The sequence below is a fragment of the Spermophilus citellus genome, assembly GCF_964194105.1.
Source record: "Spermophilus citellus genome assembly, chromosome: 7".
Taxonomy (NCBI): domain Eukaryota; kingdom Metazoa; phylum Chordata; class Mammalia; order Rodentia; family Sciuridae; genus Spermophilus; species Spermophilus citellus.
In genome coordinates, this window is record NC_138188.1 from 26,519,899 (window position 1) to 26,537,980 (window position 18,082).

Consider the following 18,082-nt stretch of genomic DNA (forward strand, 5'->3'; position numbering starts at 1 on the left):
ATTCGTCACTTCTCCTGGATTTCCTATATGATACTTAATAACTTTATCTTTTCCTTTCTAGTACTTATACCTTTTATTTATTTCCTCGTTTATAGCTTGACTAAGACTGTCAATGTAACATTGAAAACCACACCTGCTTTGGCTTCCTTTCCTTTCCCATCTCACTTCCCCTGTCCTTTATGTTAAGAACTCTGATGACTGAGATTTTATCTGCCTTGTAGAGCATTTGTACCTTGCTTCTCACTTCCATGGGGATGCCTCTGGCCCCTCCCTATCAAGTGGATTTTGTTTGTGTAGCCTTTCTCTGTTTAAAGATGTTGTAATCTAGTTCTGGATACTTGGAATTTTGTTTATTTTAGAAGCTTATTTATTTGCATCTTTCATTCATTCAACAAAACTTTAATAAACATTTGCTGATTTCCAGGCCTACACTTGACACTGGGGTATGAAAAATTGACAGTCTGTATTTATAGGAACTTATGGCCTAGTGGAGAAGAGAGACAAGTAAATAGGCTCTTAGCTTGTCCATGGGATGTGCATTTAGTCACCTTCTGCTGGGCACTGTGTCAGCACTGGAAATGAACAGTATTTGGGCAAGGGCCTGTTCACATCGTACTCCAGTCTGGTGGGGACTAAGCAGGTCAGTCCCCTCATACTCAAGTTCCCACAAAGCAGTTGAAACCATCATCTACGGCTTTGCCTGCAGTAGAGGCCAGGCTGGTAAGTAACCAAAAGTGCCAAGAAACTAATTCCCAGGAGCATGTCTAAGCCAATGAAGAGAGAAAGTTGGTGGACACATGCTCCAGCTTCCCCACCTCTTGGGTGAGACAACCCTGAGGTGTGTTCTCTACCATATTTCAATTTAGGATTGAGCCTCGGTTGCCAAAATAGGGAACCTAGTTATTAACACACCTGCTTTGGCTTCCTTTCCTTCCCCATCTCACTTCCCCTGTCCTTTATGTTACGAACTCTGAAGTCTTCAGATTTTTATCTGCCTTGCAAGTACTAAAAAATTAGCCTATCATATTCTCAAGGATACTGGAGAATATACAAGACTCCTGGTTCAGAAATATAGAACAGATCACCTCTATCTTCTAAGGCTTTTCTTATCATCATCTCCCTAAAATTTGTTTGGAATAGGGGCAGTTGGTGCCTCTACTGTAAAGTGTGCAGAAATGGGAAAGAACCATAGAGAATAGTCTTCCAACATTAAATGGGCATTAATAGATTTCAGGGATTTCTCTACTTCCTCTTATCCTGAAAATAATTCAGGGTAGTCATGTAAAAGGGTTTCTCACCTAGAACCCATATTTCTATGTCTCTAAAAGGAGCTCTAAAGGATGCTTGGGTCACTTTTAACACTTAAATATTTGACCCATCTAAGAACTTATGGTGGTGGCATGTGAGGCAGACCTTTTCCCAAAAGGTTGTTGGGAATTGTACCTGGTCTGTTACCACTCTCTCTTAATCTTCCTGGGTTCTCTTATTTAGAGTGTACCATAAACATACAAAGGATCAGTTTTCAATAAATTGACTACAGAACACATGGGCATCTCTATCACCAGGAGTTTGACATTCTATGCTGGCACAGTATGAGATAAATCCAAACGTCCACCCTCATGATAACACTGTTTAGGCCCCAGGGAAACTCATGCAGATTGTGTTGCTTCTGACTGCAGAACAGACACAACTTTATCCTTCATGGGGAATTTAGTTGTGGACTGAGATGATTTCTTTCTTTCTTTTTTTTTAATATTTATTTTTTAGGTGTAGATGGACACAACACAATGCCTTTATTTTATGTGGTGCTGAGAATCGAACCCGGGTCCCGCCTGTGCTAGGCGAGCGCTCTACTGCTGAGCCACAATCCCAGCCCTGAGATGATTTCTTTATATGAGAACATTTAATATTACTTAATAAAAATTTCAGGGCTGGAGATGCAGCTCCGAACAGTGTACTAGCCTAGCATACATGAGGTCCTGTGTTCAATCCCCAGTACTGTCAAAAAATAAAAGGAAAAAATGAAAAAGTTAAGTAAAAAAAATTTTAAATCATCTTTTAAAAAAATTTTAGTTGAAGATAGACACAATACCCTATCTTCTTTATTTTTTATGTGGTGCTGAGGATTGAATCCAGTGCCTCACATGCCCTAGGCAAGTGTTGTACCACTGAGCCACAACCCCAGCCCCTTTAAATCATTTATTTAAATCATGTATTTTTTTATTATTTTATTTTATTTTCCCAGTACTGGGGATTGAATGCAGGGCTCAGCACATTCCGGACAAGTGCTCTGCCATTGAGCTATATCCCTAGCCCTAAATCATTTTAATTTAAAATTTGATGTCAGTTTCTTATAATGTATAGTTTATTTTATCTCACTTTTACTAAATTATTTTGATTATTTAAAAATAACTTTTGGGAACCTATTGGAAATACTTTTAATTTTTGATTTTTTAATTTAATTTATATTTTAAGCTCTTTAACAATGATATTTATATTAATCTTGTAAATCGTCACTGCCAAAAGAACAATAATTACATGCAACTCTTGATTATAACAACATAATCAGTCATTTTACTGGAATAAAGGTAAGAACAATTAGTTGGACAGAATAAATATAAAATGCTGGGCTGGGGTTGTGGCTCAGCGGTGGTAGAATGCTCGCCTAGCACGTGTGAGGCCCTGGGTTCGATCCTCAGCACCATATAAAAATAATAAAAAAAAAAGTATTGTGTCCAACTACAACTAAAAAATATTTTTAAAAAAAATATGAAATACTTTATAAGTAAGGCATATCGCTATTCTCTTATATCTTAAACCCATCACTGAACACCTAGACATGAGCAATAATCATTAAGTTCAATCATCTTTCATATCTGTTGACTTTCAGACATATAAAAACCATAAATTTACAGGTTTTTATTGCTATGAAAGTTTACTGGTTGAGTAGAAGGATAGAACATATTTTATTAGCAGTTTGTATTTGATTTATGATTTTTAAATATTTATATTCTGATATGAGGACCTTCATTGCTCCTTTTGTTCAGAATACTACAAACCTCAGAGCCTGTGCTCCAGTTGATGTGTCCACAGATACTTCTTGCTACAATGGAAAACACAGAAAGTACTCTTGGGACTCGTGTCTACATGGGCTCATGGTGAAGGGAGAGCTGGAGGGGAGGGATGACTCAGAATACCCCAAGGAGAAGTAAAATCAAATCTATAATCTACTCCTTATGATGATCCTGTAAGGTAAGTTATAACATTGCCCCTACTTTATAGAAGGTAAAACTGAATTTTCAAAGCTTATCTGGCTTTGGAACCACCTGAAGCTTGACACAGGTATTCCTTGCAAACCTAGAAGATGCCACCCAGCAGCTCTTCCATTCAGGTTGGGTGGGTCCTAGGTTAAGTTCTTCCATCAGGCTCTTTATGGCCAACGCCATTTTTACTGGGATCAGACGACTGAGGTTCCAAGTGGCAGAGAATGAAGCATTCTAATCCTCTGCCAGCTGCCCCAGGTAGCCTCAGAAAATCAACTGCTTCAAAGTTTGAGCACTGTGATGAATTGTGTCCCTTTGTTGCCTCTACTGCCTTCCTACGTGGATCAGAGAAACTCTGTCACAGCCCTACCTCACAGCTGCTCCCCAGACACTTACCCAGCCTTCAGCCCTAAGACTGACTTCTGGAGGATGATCTGCCACCTTCTTTATGACATGGAGGTGAATGGGCACCAGGCTTGGAGCTGTGCTCAGGGAAAACCAAAGAGTAACCCCAGGATGTGAATGGAGAGGCAAGTCCCTGCTCACACCTCCATCTAGCCCTGTTCATGTGACGTTCTCCATTCTGAAGGCAAACAGTGAAAAGTCTGCCCCATAGCATCCCATTCAGAGAGAGGGCCTTTACTTCCCCTTTTTGCTGACCATGACCTGCAACTCCATCCTCTTGAACTAGGCTTTAAGGCCCTTGCTCTGACAGTGCTGAGCCTGAGATTTTTCCTGTACCCCAACCCATCCTGGGGCACGCATGCCACGACCTTCCCCAGAGCCAGGCCTGGCATCAGTACCCGCCTACTTGCAGCCTCTTCTCTCTACCCTCCAAGTGGGGAAACCAAGACTCCAATAGCATGGTCACATTCTCAGGGATGCACAGTTGGATACTGGTACCAGGAGAACTCTGGGTGGCTTGGTGATAGAGCTGGAGCTTATACCCCCTGTGGTGGGACAGGGATCTAAGAGAAGGAATAAGAATGGCCTGAAGGAGGGACTGGAACATGAGGCTATCTGCCCCCTAGCACAAGGGGATTAGTGAGTAGGCCCTGGCACTGCTATCCCTGCCTTGCTTTCCTGCCTACTCTCCTCTGGCTCCTCTCACCTCCACCTGCTCAGCAACCAGGGCAGTACACTTGTGCTTGACATCCCCCTTTCACCTGTGTCCCCACACCCACACATTGACCTTTACAGGCACATATGCCTTCTTTTCCCCCTACCCATTTCCATTTCTAGGTTTTCCACTCTGTTCTAAGCTGAACACTGAGTACCACAGAAGCCCCAAAGAACTGAATCTTCCTGGAAGGGCCTTAGAGTGGCCCAGCAGCCCCAGCACTGGGAAGGGGGAAGCTAAGGAGGTACTTGCAATCATGAAGGGCTTCCTGGAGGTGAGGTCCCAAGCTGAAGTCTCAGCACCCTATCCCTCCCTCACCCCACCCCAGATCACTGCTTGTCTTTTGAGCTCTCTCCCTGGAATAGTCAGCAGGTTCCAGGAAGCGTCCCCTCACCCTGCAGTAGTGGTTCCAAGAACTGCAGCTCCTGGCAGCATTTGCTTGGGATTCTTTCCTAGAACCCATGCTTTAGCCCTCCCAATCTGTGGGGGGTCTCATAGGGCAGTCAGAGGGGCGTAAGGGAGGGCTCTGTCGGGAAGACATTCCATGGGCTAGACACTGGGAGGTGGGTCCAGGCTGTCAGCCAGGAGGGGGTAGCTACACTGAGGTGGGGACAGGAGGTTAATGAAGTGAAGCTGCCTTGACTCCCAGTCAGTCATGGAGGGCAGGCCCATGAGTTCTCTCTCTACATAAAGGAAAACTTGCTCCCTAGGCCCAGAACTTCTGCCAGCTTGCTATACTCCACCCTTCACCCCCCACTTCCCCACCCCACTAGCCTGATACCTAGCTTCCTATCCCCTAGAGAATTGGCCCAGGGCTTATCCTGGTCTCAGAGTAAACCTTCATCAGATAACCTTCAGAGAGACAGGACAGGGGACAGTCGTGGCAGGTTTTGAACAGGGAAAAAAGATGGGACATTCAGTCTTAGGGCCCTTGGAAGGACATGACACCTGTATTATTAATCCTATTATAGTTTCACCTTGCCGGCTTAAAGCTGAACAAATCATCAGACCCCATACCCCTTAGCAATGTGGGCTGGGTGAGTGGGATCAGGGATTGACAGGCCTTGATGAGTGGGCAAGGACAGGGCCCAAATTTCCTCAAGGTCACTGGGCCTCCCCTCTGGGGTGTGTCCTCCACCCCCACCACCTCTGAGCTGGCACCAGGCCCGCCTACCCGCCTGGGACCTGCCAGATCACGTTGAGCAACCAGTTCCTGAGAAGCGTTGAAGGCTGTTTGGTTTAAAATTAACTCCCCCTCCACCCCCTCCCGCCCTCCTCTGAGTTCTTGGAAGAGGCGCTCTGCTCTTCCTGGGAAGAGGCCTCCAGCCACAGCTGCTGCAATTCTGGCGAAAACACCTCACCCAGGGTGGGGGCAGGGGTGCGCACACCAGGACTTCTCTGCCTTGCACAAGGCACCCCCAGGTTACCTGCTGAGATCCAGAAGAGAAAAGGGGTGATTGTCAAGGTGCTGGGAGTGGGTGCTATTGCCTTTAAAGCCCACAGCTCCCAACCAGACACTGGCTATATCCTAGTGAAGAGGTACAGGGGCTATGGAGACCCAGCCTAGGCACCTCTGCAGCAGGAGAGAGAGCAAACTGATCTCACAGACAGCAAACCCACGGCCTGGGCTATATATGGCTCAGAGAGATAAAGCAATCTGCCCAGGATCACCTCGCTTTGTCTGCCTAAGCTTAGCCTGCCCTCTAGACGTCTGGCTGACGACACTGATCTGGCAGACGACACTGATCTGGCAGGGATGCCCAGGAACACACCCTACAGGCACCTGAGCACCAGGGCTAGTGAGCTCTGGAGAGGTCCCTTATTGTAGCTCACCCACTCTTCTCAGACTGTCATATCCTTCTGGATAAGCCTTCATTTTCCTGTGTCTCTTTGAGTTCCATGTCTGAGCTTTGAGGAGAAAGTCTCCTGAGGACTTACTCTCCTGGCAGCGCCTCCTACCACAGCTGTTTGTCCACCGGAAAGAGCTGAGGAAAATAAAGGAATGTTGGCCAAGTGGAAAGGTCAACACACACACACACACACACACACACACACACACACACACACACACACGATGTGCTCAGAGGCTGATGGAGGTGGGGAGCAGTAAAGTGCTTTCCTGGAGCAGACTGAGAGGCAGTTTTATGAACACAACTTTTGCCTAACCTAGACTATGAATGAAATCCATACTTCTGGTGGAGAAGCGCCCAGTTCTGGTGACAGGAAGAGTTGGATCTGGCTCATAGGTGCTGGGAGTGGGGAGAGTCCCTGGAGTAGGTTTTGGCCCCTAAAGAACATTTTCTGGATACCATATCCCCTTCAGTCACAACATCAGGGCATATTTGGTGCCTGTGCATTCATTCACTGGTACTGGGACTGTAGGTAGTGTAGTCTTGGAGGACTCCTTGGAGGAGTCATGGTAGCCCCAACTTTCCTCAACTTTCAGAGGCTCCCTCCTGTGCTTTGATCCTCAGCTGCTTCAATCAGGCCTGGGTCATGGAAACAGCTGTTTCCAATGAGTAGACAGCTTTGGCCTCCTACTGTGCTGTGCTTGCTGAGTCTCCTTGAGCTTATCAATGAGTATCAGCTTCCATTTATTCTACATAACAGTAAAGCTAGCTAGGCCCAGCAGCTCTCCCAATTACCCTCTGATCTGCAGTCTGGCCAGATTTAAACCTCCAGGGACTGTCTCATTTTGAGTCTCAGACATGGGAATCCTAGCCTATTGCCCTGAGATCATTGCAGCACCAGGGCAATGGTTGTGCAGCTCCACTGGGTCAGGAAGGGGTGGGGAGACTGTTGAATTTCTCGTGAAGCTCAAGCCTGCTTTAGATTAAAACTGGTCTAACAGGTTGATGTGAAAGTGCTGTTGAGGCCTGCACAGGCTCAACTTCTCCTAGAGGAAGAAGATATTTATGAGGTCCTCAGGGTTGGATGCCCTATGCACAGACCCCAAATCTTCCTGCCTTCTTGGTCAGGCCTTATTTTAGGTCCTGGCCCTCTGCTTCCTTCACTTCAGTGTGGACAGCCGTATAAGGTGGGAGGGTTCCCATCCGAGAGCAGAACCAGCCACAGCCACAGCCCCATTTAGACATGGGTCCATCGTTGGCTTTTCAAGATCTGCTCAGTCAACAGATTATCTGTGTTTATATATTTTTTCTTTTTTGTGACAGGTCTCGCTATGTTGCCCAGGTTGATCTTGAACTCCTGGGGTCAAGTGATCTTTCCACCTTTCCAAGTAGTTGAGACTATAGGCATGGGCTACTGGGCCCAGCTTCAGTCAGCAGATTAAAAGCCTGGCCTAGGTGCAGGGTCCCAGTCATTCCAGGAATGCTGGGTCACTCAGAGATCCTGTTTAGCTGGCCAGAATATCACTAATATACGCTGACAAGAAATACCTGGAATGTTTTACCAGCATTTCTGTGTCAAAGTCATTTCAGAGTGAGACTTGTGAATCCAGGGAGAGATACTACACAGGATCAATCTCTAAACTCAACTTCTCCAGAATCCATCCCCCAGATTCCCCACTTCCAGAAAGCCCTCCTGAGCATCACCACCCCTCTATATACTCTCCAAATATTGGGAGTCTTGAAGATTTAGCTAACCAGCCCTTAGGCAGAACAGAACAGTTACACAAAAAAAAAGGTCTGGAGTTAGGATCTCCAGCCTGGGTCTGCCTCTCATTAGCAGTGTAACCCTGGACAAGATAACACTCCTCTCTGAACTTTACCTCTTCAACCATAAATGGGAGTAATCTCTGCTGGTATGCAGAGTTGTAGTGAGAATTTAATGGAATATGAACACTGCCCAGGGTCACAAAAATTGCCACCCTCACCTACTCCTCCTTCCCATTATACCTTACCTCTCCAAGTCTCATACTTCTTAACCTTCTTTCTGGCCTCTTGCTTCTAGGCCCTTATGGGTCCATCCCCACCTAACTGACAGATGCATCTCTTAGAAATGAGCACTGCAGGGGACTGCTCCCTGCTAGATTCTGAAGAGGTGCTCCACCACACTATAATAAAATCACATGCCTCCTCTGCCCTTCCCACCCCATTCTGAGCTTCAGGTTTGTTTCTGCCTCAGAGCCATCACACTGATGTTGCCTTCTTGTGACATCCCTTCCCCAAGCTGTCTGGATGATGCCTGCTCTTTGCTCAGGCATCCAGGTTTGCTTCCACCATGCTCAATGCTTTCCCTGACCCTCTTAGTAGGGGTGTTCCCAAACTCAATGTCACTTCTGCCCTGTCCCCTGCTTTACTTTCTTTATACTCTCAAAAACTTGTCCTGTGTGCCCATTTGTTCATTTGTTTACTACCTCTCTTGCACTAGCCATGAGCCCCATGAGGATGGGGACCATGTAGACATGATCTTGCTGTGTCCCCAGGGCCTAGATGGAGGCTGGCCTAGTTGGTGCCAAGGAGTGCATGTGCTGTTGAAGGACTTAATAGGTAAAGGGTTATATCAGTTATTGTTTGCAAATTATGCAGGGTCCTGTACACCCACCAGATGGCTAATCCCTTTCTCCCCAGCTAGTGTCATTTTACTAGCTTGGGTCACCCAAGGTGATTGTGTTGACCAGATTTCCTGCATCTGTTAGGCTGGGTCTAGGGTCAAATGAAATGCCACCTACTGTCCCTGTTCCAGGCAGGCATGGTGCACTCCCCTGGTAGGGAAACAAAAACATCAAACCAGAAAATGTTGGGATTTTAAGTAGCTAACAGTGCCTTCCCAGGAGACAGTTGGACCCTAGGTTGAGCTGAGGTGAAGGGTAAGGCAGACAGTATCCCATTGGCCAGGTCAACGATTATAGAACTCTCAGCAGACAAGGAGATAGGGATCAAAACCAGTGTCCATCCCAGCTGCCTGTCCTCCCCATTTCATGTAGCAGTCCACAGGCAGATGGACAGTTAGCATAAGCTCTGCTCTGTGACCCACTTGCCTCAGCAAGCCCCCTTCCAACTAGGAATCTCATTTTACTCATTTGGACCACCATTCCCAGGGTTGTGGTGAATCATGGCTCAGTGTCTTTGTAGTCACTGCACCTTCTCCCTGCAAGGACTGGTCCTGAATGCTGACTATTGGATCCTTCTCAAGTCACTGCCCTCAGGAATAGGCCATAGAACCCTCCCCATTGGTATTCTCCATCTGCATTTTGAATGAGCACTTCCTGTTTACATACCTCTCAGGCCTCTACTCCTGACACCCCCAGCCTCTGTCCCTACAACCCAGCAGTGCTCTGGTTAGTGACCCTATAGGCAGCCCAATGGGCCTTCACATCCTGTTTCCCATTTTCCAAGAGAAACAAGGAGGAATGAGATGAGAAAGACGGTTCTTCATCTCTTCCACCCTGTTAATGAGTGTCCCAGGAGAGACTGTTCAGCCACGAAAGATCTCTGACTTCTGCTAGCCTGGATGTGAAATGGGAGATCATGATAACAGGACCAAAGAGGAAAAACTCTGAGCAGAACTCAAGAGGCCCCACTGAGGGCTCCATAAATGAAAGGTATAATTTTATTGTCATTATAGAAAAATCAGTGGAAGAAAAAGGACTACCACACTGGGGTTTGTGTTATAATAATTATTTTATAAAGTCTTATCAGATATGTATTTCTTCCCCTCTCTACTGTGCAGGCACCTTCCTGGGCAGGAAACCAATGCAGCAGAGCTGCCGCAGCAGCCCTTGAACCAGCATCCCCTTCCTGACACAGCATGTACACTCTGAGGGCTTGTGCCATGGTGAAGGCAGCTATGTGTGGCCACAATTCTGTCCTGCAAGAAGGTGGGCCACAGGCTTTGTTGGGGACTGAGGCTCTTGTTCCATTTTCTTGTCTGTTCACTCATCCTCCCCAAACAGGGCTGGGACAGAAAAGAGTGGCCACATTCACAGGCAGGTGAGTCAGTGCCAGATATCCAGGAATGCCTTGGGTCCAGCAAGACTTCTTAGGATGGGGCTCTCCACAAAGAAGAATCAGAGAAGCTAGAACAGAGCTGGGGTCTCTGGACTCCCAGGACTCAGGGCAGAGAGGTAGGGTGGCTCACTGGAGACCAACCCCAAGGGGAATAAATAAATAAATAGCATATAACTGTGCAGTTCCCCAGCCTAGCCTGCTTCCCCACAAGGGGGCTGTCACTATCAACCCTAGTTCCTCTGGCCACCATCCTCCCAGAAACAGACTGGCTGGAGGTAGGGGGCCTGCCCCACCCTGCATATTGAGAAACCAGAGCTGGGAAAGTCTACACAATTCAGGTGGCTGGGGTCAGTAAGTGAGTGAAGACCTGGGCCCAGCCAGCAGGGTGAGACAAGGTCCCGCCTGTCTCCCTCTTCTCTGATACATGGCTCACCACAGTGGAACCACATGGGACCTGGGGGTGCTAAGCTCTGAGTTGTATGACAACTCTCCCCTCCCCCTTCCTTGCTCTTGCTGGCTCTTTCTGGTCCAGCTGCCAGATGCACGCAGGCACCAGGATGGCTGGAGGGATAGCAGGAGCCCAAGTCCAGCTGGGGCCTGTGTCCCCTCCAGGATATGGCTGCGTGAGGCTGGGCAGGATACCCAGACTAGTCATAGCTGGAAGGGGTACTGTCGGAGGTAGTCAGCCATGCGTCGGGGCAGTGGTAGGCAGTCCACATCAGCTACCAGACGGTTGATGACAAGGCGACACAGGTGCTGAAGGCTTCGGGCACTGCTCCTGCGCACAAAAGGCTGCACCAGTTTTAGGTGCACAGCAGTGGCCACAGGGACAGGGAGTGCTGGGTCACTAGGTGCATCTTCCTTAGGCATAGGAAGGGCTGGCGTGGGAACAGGATCAGGGCTGTCACTTCGGGTGTCAGCAGAACAGGAGGCCACATAGTGCTGCACAAGGCTGACCACATCCGGGAAGGCCAGGATACGAGGCCTGGACAAGCAGTTGGAGTCCAGACGGAAGCTGGAGTCAGCATACTCAATGCGCACATTGGTGGGACCACGAGTGGTTTTCACTGACAGCGTGAACAGGTAGCTGGGATGGGTACTGTCTCGTACTAGGAATGTGCCTTCTGGCATCTTCTGCAGGTGTTGCCGGGCCTCACTGGCCGTAATAGAACCCCAATACCAGCCTAGGAAAATGGAAAGAGGGGGCAAGGGACTGGTCACAATGGAAATTAGCTGAGAGTACTTAACCCAGGACAGGTTAGGACCATGCCTCTTTCTTCATACTTCCAGGAGGAGAAAGGCTACACTTCTCCCATCAGACTCTCTGGGGCTGGGCCATTCCCCCCAAATCAGACTCAACAGGCAGAGAGCTAAGCTTCCCATACCAGACTTCCCAGGACAAGGCTTGCTTTCCCCGCTCAGACTCACCAGATTCTCGAAGGTAGGAAAAAGTCTTGGCTATGCACAGCAAATCCTCCTCAGGATCCAGCACCTTTGGCTCACTCTCTGGCTGGACTGGGGTCTCTTCTGCCACCTCCTCCAGGAAGGCCCCAGCAGGTAAGGGCTGCATGGCTGGCTCAGGAAGCTCTAGGGACTGGGCCCACAGGGGCCGCTGCCCGATCTGCTCCACAGCCAGCAAAGGACAAGATCTAGAAGGGGGTGGATGGAGAGTGAGGGGAAGCCCCATGCCCATGCTTTCCCCCTTTCTAGAGCAATCCCCTTGATTTCTTCCCTCAAATACAGACCTTCTTTTTTTAAAAAATTTTTTGTAGTACTGGCTGGGGATCAAACCTCGGACCTTACACATGCTAGGCAAGAGCTCTGCTACTGAGCTACTTCCCTAGCATTATAGACCCTCTTTTAATTTTTTCCCATTCCTCTGCATTTATTAAATACTAATTTATCTATTTTATATCAACCAAACCACAAATAATTCTCTATAAGCATTCCTAGCATAATCACCACAGTGATAGGAACCACTGCAAAGTAGACTCACAATTGTGCTTTCTTGGCTGAGGTAGGCTGATTAAGTGGCACTGATCCTGGTTGAGCCACAGGATGGAACTGAACTGGGTCCTCCAGGGAGGTCCCAAGATTACATACAATAGGAAGCTTGAGGTCACATGCTACCTGCCCACCAGTAAGAGCATCTGTGAGTGGGAGCTGGGTCTACACTGGCTAGGACTTCAAGGCTGAAACACTCCCCTACCCTTATTGGTCAGACTGCCATCCTGGCTTGTTCCTCCCAGCTCAAGGTCATGGGTAGATAGTGGCCTCTAAAAGTACTAGCAAGCCTCACCTCTCATAAATATGAACTCAAGTCAGAGGGCAGGGTACTCGAACTCATATTCCATGTCCCACCCTGGCAAGCCAGCCCCTACTAGGCTCTATGGTCTTGGACATAGCTTGATTCTTGATGGGCTTCAGCTTCTACTTCTCCCAATGAGGGGTCCATCAGCCAAGACACTGAAGGGCTGGGTAACATCATAGCCTTAGATGGTTGGGGGTAGGGGAACTAAACAGGCCAAAATCTAAGCAGCAGCTTCCTACTTAGGGAAGCTCACTCAGCATGGGGATCCTCGGGCTTCTTCCCTGAGAGTGGGACAGGGAATGGTCTTCCCTCACTCCTAACAAAATACACCTCCAGGCCTCAGTTCTGAGTCTAGTCTGTGGTGGGCCTTAGGACGCTCAGATTATAAAAACATGGTCCCACTGTGTGCAGTGGCACTCGACTGTAATCCCAGAAGCTTGGGAGGCTGAAGGGGAGGATTGTGAGTTTAAAGCCAGCCTCAGCAACTTAGCAAGTAACTCAGCGAGATTATGTCTCTAAATAAAATATTTAAAAAAGGGTCTGGGGATATGGCTCAATGGTTAAGTACCCCTGAGTTCAATCCCTGGTACCAAAACCAAAACCAAACCAAACAACAACAATAAACAAATAAATAAAAAATAAAAAAAACAGTCACTGCCCACCTGCCCTGGGAAGCCATAAAATACAGGGTGTTGGGCTGGGTTGTGGCTCAGTGGTACAGCACTTGCCTAGCATGTGTGAAGCACTGGATTTGATTCTCAGAACCACATATACATAAATAAATAAAATAAAATTCCACCAACAACAATTTTTTTTAATTTACAAAAAAAAAAAAAAAAAATAAGTGCAAGATGTCATGGGGTAGTCAAGGTTTGCTTGTTCCTGAACTTAGTATGCCAGGTCAAAGGCAGGAGTTAGAGGAAGGCACTAAAGGCAGAGACAGCAGCCTGGGCATACAGTGCTGGGTACTTGTGAGGTGGGAAGAGGTAAACAGGAGTTTATGGCAGGAGACAGGCAGAGAAATGTAGGTGGCCCTTAGAAGGCCACAGCCCTATGGCCACTTATGAGGAAAAGGACCCACACAACTCTTTCATACTATAGCCTGCCAAGTATTTTTCCACACCTTCCCTGGTTGCATGGTAGGAGCTCTGGAATCCTGCTAGGGGAGCTGGAGGCAGAATTTTGAGGTGACCTGCCTTCTGGGGCTAAGCGTTTGGCTTAGGAACCTTCTCAAAGTATGGCAGGCAGTTAGCTGGTCAGTCCAGAATCTCTGGGGGTGGCTATGACCAGAAGGCTTAGCAGGGCACAGGTCCCATGTGTGGGTGTGGATATCTCTGAAGCTGGTGTGGTGTTGGAGTATAGAATAGCTGTATTGATCCCCACAGGCTTCTGGTGAGTGACTACATATCTGTGCAGGGGTGTGTCCATGGCTGTGTCATCATCACGGCGGGGGCGGGACTGGTGTGTGCCAGGTACGTGTGTGTGCCTGCCTTGGAGCCCAGCCAGTAAATCCTGCCTGGGGACACATGCCAGTGGGGTGAACTCAGCCTGGCAGGGGGCCCTCACAAAAGCTGCAGCAGTTTGGAATCCCTGTCCTCTACCCTAGAGGGGCAACAGCTCTTTTTTTGTAGCCTTGCGGCCATGCACCTGTGTGTGTACTGTGTGTGTCTGATAAAGACCTTGCTCCCCAACACTGGCCCCGAGGTTGCAAGGGGCACTCAGGTAGAGCAATGTGAAAGAGGCTGTGGTTCCCAGAATAGGGGTAAGACTCCTGAGGAGGAAGGCAGTGTGTGTGAGTATGTGAGTGTGTGAGTGTGTGTGTGTGTGTGTGTGTGTGTGTGGTGGGGGGAGGTAGGTACAGGAGTCCCAAAATCCAAGGAACATGTTGGAGACAAACAAGGAGAAGTAGTCTTCTCAGCATCTCCACATCCTCTCCACTGGACCAAAGACCGCTCAGAACAAGAGGTACTTGGGCCTGGCCTCGCCTTCCACTTTTCCTCACTTGGCACCATGTCAGTTCTGATAACACCTGGCATTGGGCCACACCACTTTCCCTGGGTATAGAATACCCACTTATACCTCCTCCAGTCTCCTTGGAGCTTCCTAAGCTCCTGTCAGAAAGCACCAGACCTTTAGCTGAAGAGGATGCTGAGGCCCAGGGTGAGGGTGCACAGGTGCGCCCAGAATGCTCAGCTGAGGTCAAGACTGTCTTATCAGTATCCCACCCATACCACTGTTCTCCACTCCATATCTCAGGGAAACTTGGAGAAGGCAGGCAGAAGTCAAGGTTCTTATCACACTGGAATCAAGTTTGGACCTAGAGCAAGGGTAAAGCAATTTGGAGGATGCTTGATGAGCTCCTGGTTATTAGGTGCCAGTATAGGGAAAGGTAAGGATTTCAGGCTGGCTTCCCAAGTGGAGCCTAATTGTTAGCCTGGGACAGGGGAATGGTCACTTGGACAAAGAGGGTCAAGGGGCTGGCCCAAGGTCACCAGTAGGCAGGGCAGCCGGCAGGCTAGGATAGAGTGCTGATCCCCCAGTAAGAGGTCTGGGCTAGTGAGCCACATCTTGGGAGAGGACTTTACGTTGGTGTCCATATGCTCCAGTGAGAACCTAGAGGGAGCCCGCCCTTGTTTCCTCCCGTCGCCGTTCAGTCCTCAGTTTCCCTATTCACAGTGAGCCTGTGCGTGGAGTGGGGAGTGGGGAGTGGTTCATTGTCCTAAGCAGTCCCTGAAGGTCCTTCCGCACTCGGTCCCCTTTAGCCCTTCAAACCCTCCCAAAGCCCGGCCGGTAGCACTAGGCCTGCCCTCTCCGATGCGCCCCTCACGGAGGCTGGGCGGGGACAGAGAGCCACGCTTACCCCTGAACGCAAAGAACCATGTCCCGGAGGCAGCAGCTTCGGAGTGTGAACCAGATAGGAATTCGGCGGAAGGGAGCCAATGGATCGGGAGCGCGAGCAGATCAGGGTCCCGAGGCTGACGCGCGGCGGACACAGACTGAGAGGTGGCGGAGCGGACCGCCAGAAAGGGCGAGAGGGGCGGGCCGGGCGGGTGGGGCGGGGCAAGCCGCCTCCTAATCTTTTGTCCCGCACGTCCCAGCCCTTCCGGGAAGCCGCGTCTTCCTAGAACCGCAGGCTGGGCCGTGAGGCTGGGGGAAGGGCGCGGGGGCTGGCGCGGGGGGTGCGGGCACCGGCCGGTGGGGCCCTGGGCCCTAAAAGGAAAACACCTTTGACAGATTTCCAAGAACTTTCCAGGAAAACGGGGCGGGGCTCCGCGAGCCGACCAATCGAAACGTCGGAGGTAGAGCCGAATGGCTGGGAGTGCCAATTGCATGCGTGGACCCAGGACTTACGTGCTCAGGCAGGGCGGGACCAAGAGACCTGTAGGGGAAGACCGGGTTAGGGGAGGTTAAGGGCGGGGCAGCGGCTTCTGCAACCCGATCCTAGATTGCCTTCCGGCATTCTGCTTGTTTGGGGATGGGCGCGCTTATCTCATTATCAAACCCGTGCCGGCGTGGGGGCGAGTTCCTGGACCTGTCCTCCTTGCTAGCCGGTCCTCCAAGGCGGTCTGTCGAGCAAAGGCTCCCAATTGGGTCGCGCCTGGATTCGGGGATTCTGTGTGGGTTAAGGGGAGGTGGATGGCATGGGGGCGGGGTCTGGAAAGAGACTTAAGGGAGAGGAACGGGGTGCAGAGAGCGGCCCCAGAAATGAGTAGGTCCGCTGAGGTGGAACCCGCGTCCCCCACAACCAAAAGCAAGAACGTTTTCTTTGAAAGAGTGGGAGAGAAGGCATTTGGCCGGACCATTTGTTCTCGGCCCCTGGTCGGTCCCATCAATCAGGAAAGTGACTATCAACTTGAGGTTTTTAGGGACAGTCAGCCCCCAGACTGGTTCGGTGAATGCTGGGAGAGAGACCTGGAGTTCCAAACACTGGGAGAGGATTCCGAGTGGGGTGATAGAGGTGAGGGGCAGACCAGTAACAATAGCCCCATCTACATGAAGTGCTTTCTAACATTTGATTCTCAACATTTGGGATTGTCTCCGTTCTGCAGATGAGAAGATAGAGCTCCCAGAGAATGAAATGTCTTCCTAGGAAATAGCAGGGCCACAGTTTGATTCCAAATCTGAATCAGAAGCCCATGCTCCTACCTGACTCCTCCAACCCTCACATTTTTCTGTTCCTTAGACTTACCAGGGAGTATCTTGAAGGACTGTGAAAACCTCCTTTAAACCCTTGGCCAGAAGGACTGAGGGAGATGAGCTTCGGAGAGTCAATAGGGGCCTTTCCTCCCCACCAGTGTGTGTCTCCAGGTCCCTCAGAAAAGAGATGAGCTGCAAGACCCAGGGCAAAGAAGGCAGACCCCTGGCAGTGTTTAGAGGTCTGAATGACAGTGTCTGATTTTTCCCCAGGGCAGACAAGGCTCAGTGCCTGGTACCCATGGAGGAGCAGAGGACAAACCCCTGTGAAACAGAAAAAAATAATTGGTTGAAAAGAGATATGACCTCAGGGTACCTGCTTCTCTGTAACTTTCCTGAAGAGAAGCCAGGCTTTCCTGTAGCCCTGCCGACCTTTCCTAAATAGGCCAGAAGTCAGTTTCTTGGAACAGAAGTGGGGTGCCATGGATACTTCATTACCCACATTGAAAGTTGAGTTACCTGAAAAGCCTTGTATGAGGCCCCTGTGTAGGGTGTTGTCTCTCCAGTAGGAACTATCTACTGCTACATTACTATGAAGACAGAGGTTTCACAGCTACCATGAAGCAAAGATACTTTTTAAAAAAATAAACTCAGGGCCTTGCACCTGCTAGCAAGTGCCTTACTACTGAGCTACAGACCCAGCCTCTATAGCTACAATTTTGAAACTGTGTCTTTATGGGACTAAATTCTAACATCTCTTCCTCAAGACTATTGCACTTCTTACTCACTATGACTACTCTGATGAACACTTCAGACACTCTCAGCAATTACTAACCTCATTTCATAAACAAAATTACCACACAATATCCTGTTTGACAAGTGAGGAAACTGAGGCATAGAGAGATTGCCACTTACCCTAGATCTCACAGTAAGCGAGTAGCGCATTAGAGCAAAGGCCTTACCCACTTCATCATACTTCTTCTCTAGTTATGGGTGACCTGCTAACTCCTAGGCATCCTTCAGGATTCAGCCTTTAGCTCTACAGTCAAGCTTCCCTGTCCCTGGGCCAGTCAATGTCAGAGCACATTGGGTGTCCCCTTGGAGGCGACCCCTACAGAGATCAGTGATTAGGCAGTTCTGTGTTAAACCAAAGGGTCCCAAGAATTTGGGCCCTTTAGCCATCTTTTTGTGAATGATAGCGCTATGCACCTGAACTTTCGTGCTAGGAAAAGTTGGGTGCTCCTGTCTGTTCTGACCTAGGTGCCTGCCTGCTTCAGGCTTTGTGGGTCCCTCCGACAATCTCCTTATTAATTCTTCTGTCCTGTTTGTTCGCCATGAGCCC

The 18,082-nt window shown here is 49.0% G+C and overlaps 1 protein-coding gene and 1 long non-coding RNA gene across 3 annotated transcripts; one reads left to right on the top strand and one right to left on the bottom strand.

Annotated features, from left to right (window-relative positions):
• The first annotated feature begins 3,051 nt into the window (after positions 1 to 3,051).
• LOC308652825 lies at positions 3,052 to 10,143 on the top strand. The gene is made up of 3 exons (XR_014022905.1): positions 3,052 to 3,256; positions 9,745 to 9,889; positions 10,018 to 10,143. It is a non-coding gene; the product is annotated as an uncharacterized lncRNA (long non-coding RNA).
• Positions 9,902 to 17,059, bottom strand: CISH (cytokine inducible SH2 containing protein). 2 transcript variants are annotated; one of them, XM_081300891.1, is made up of 5 exons: positions 16,796 to 17,059; positions 15,467 to 16,219; positions 14,838 to 14,923; positions 11,724 to 11,944; positions 9,902 to 11,479 (listed from the first exon to the last, which is right to left on the bottom strand). In XM_081300891.1, the coding sequence occupies exons 4-5, from the start codon at positions 11,863 to 11,865 to the stop codon at positions 10,947 to 10,949; spliced, it is 675 nt and encodes a 224-aa protein (XP_081157017.1). In that variant the 5' UTR covers positions 11,866 to 11,944; positions 14,838 to 14,923; positions 15,467 to 16,219; positions 16,796 to 17,059; the 3' UTR covers positions 9,902 to 10,946. The 2 variants fall into 2 exon arrangements, with proteins under 2 accessions (XP_081157017.1, XP_081157016.1); XM_081300890.1 differs by lacking the exon at positions 14,838 to 14,923 and having other exon boundaries at positions 9,903 to 11,479.
• Positions 17,060 to 18,082: the final 1,023 nt, after the last annotated feature.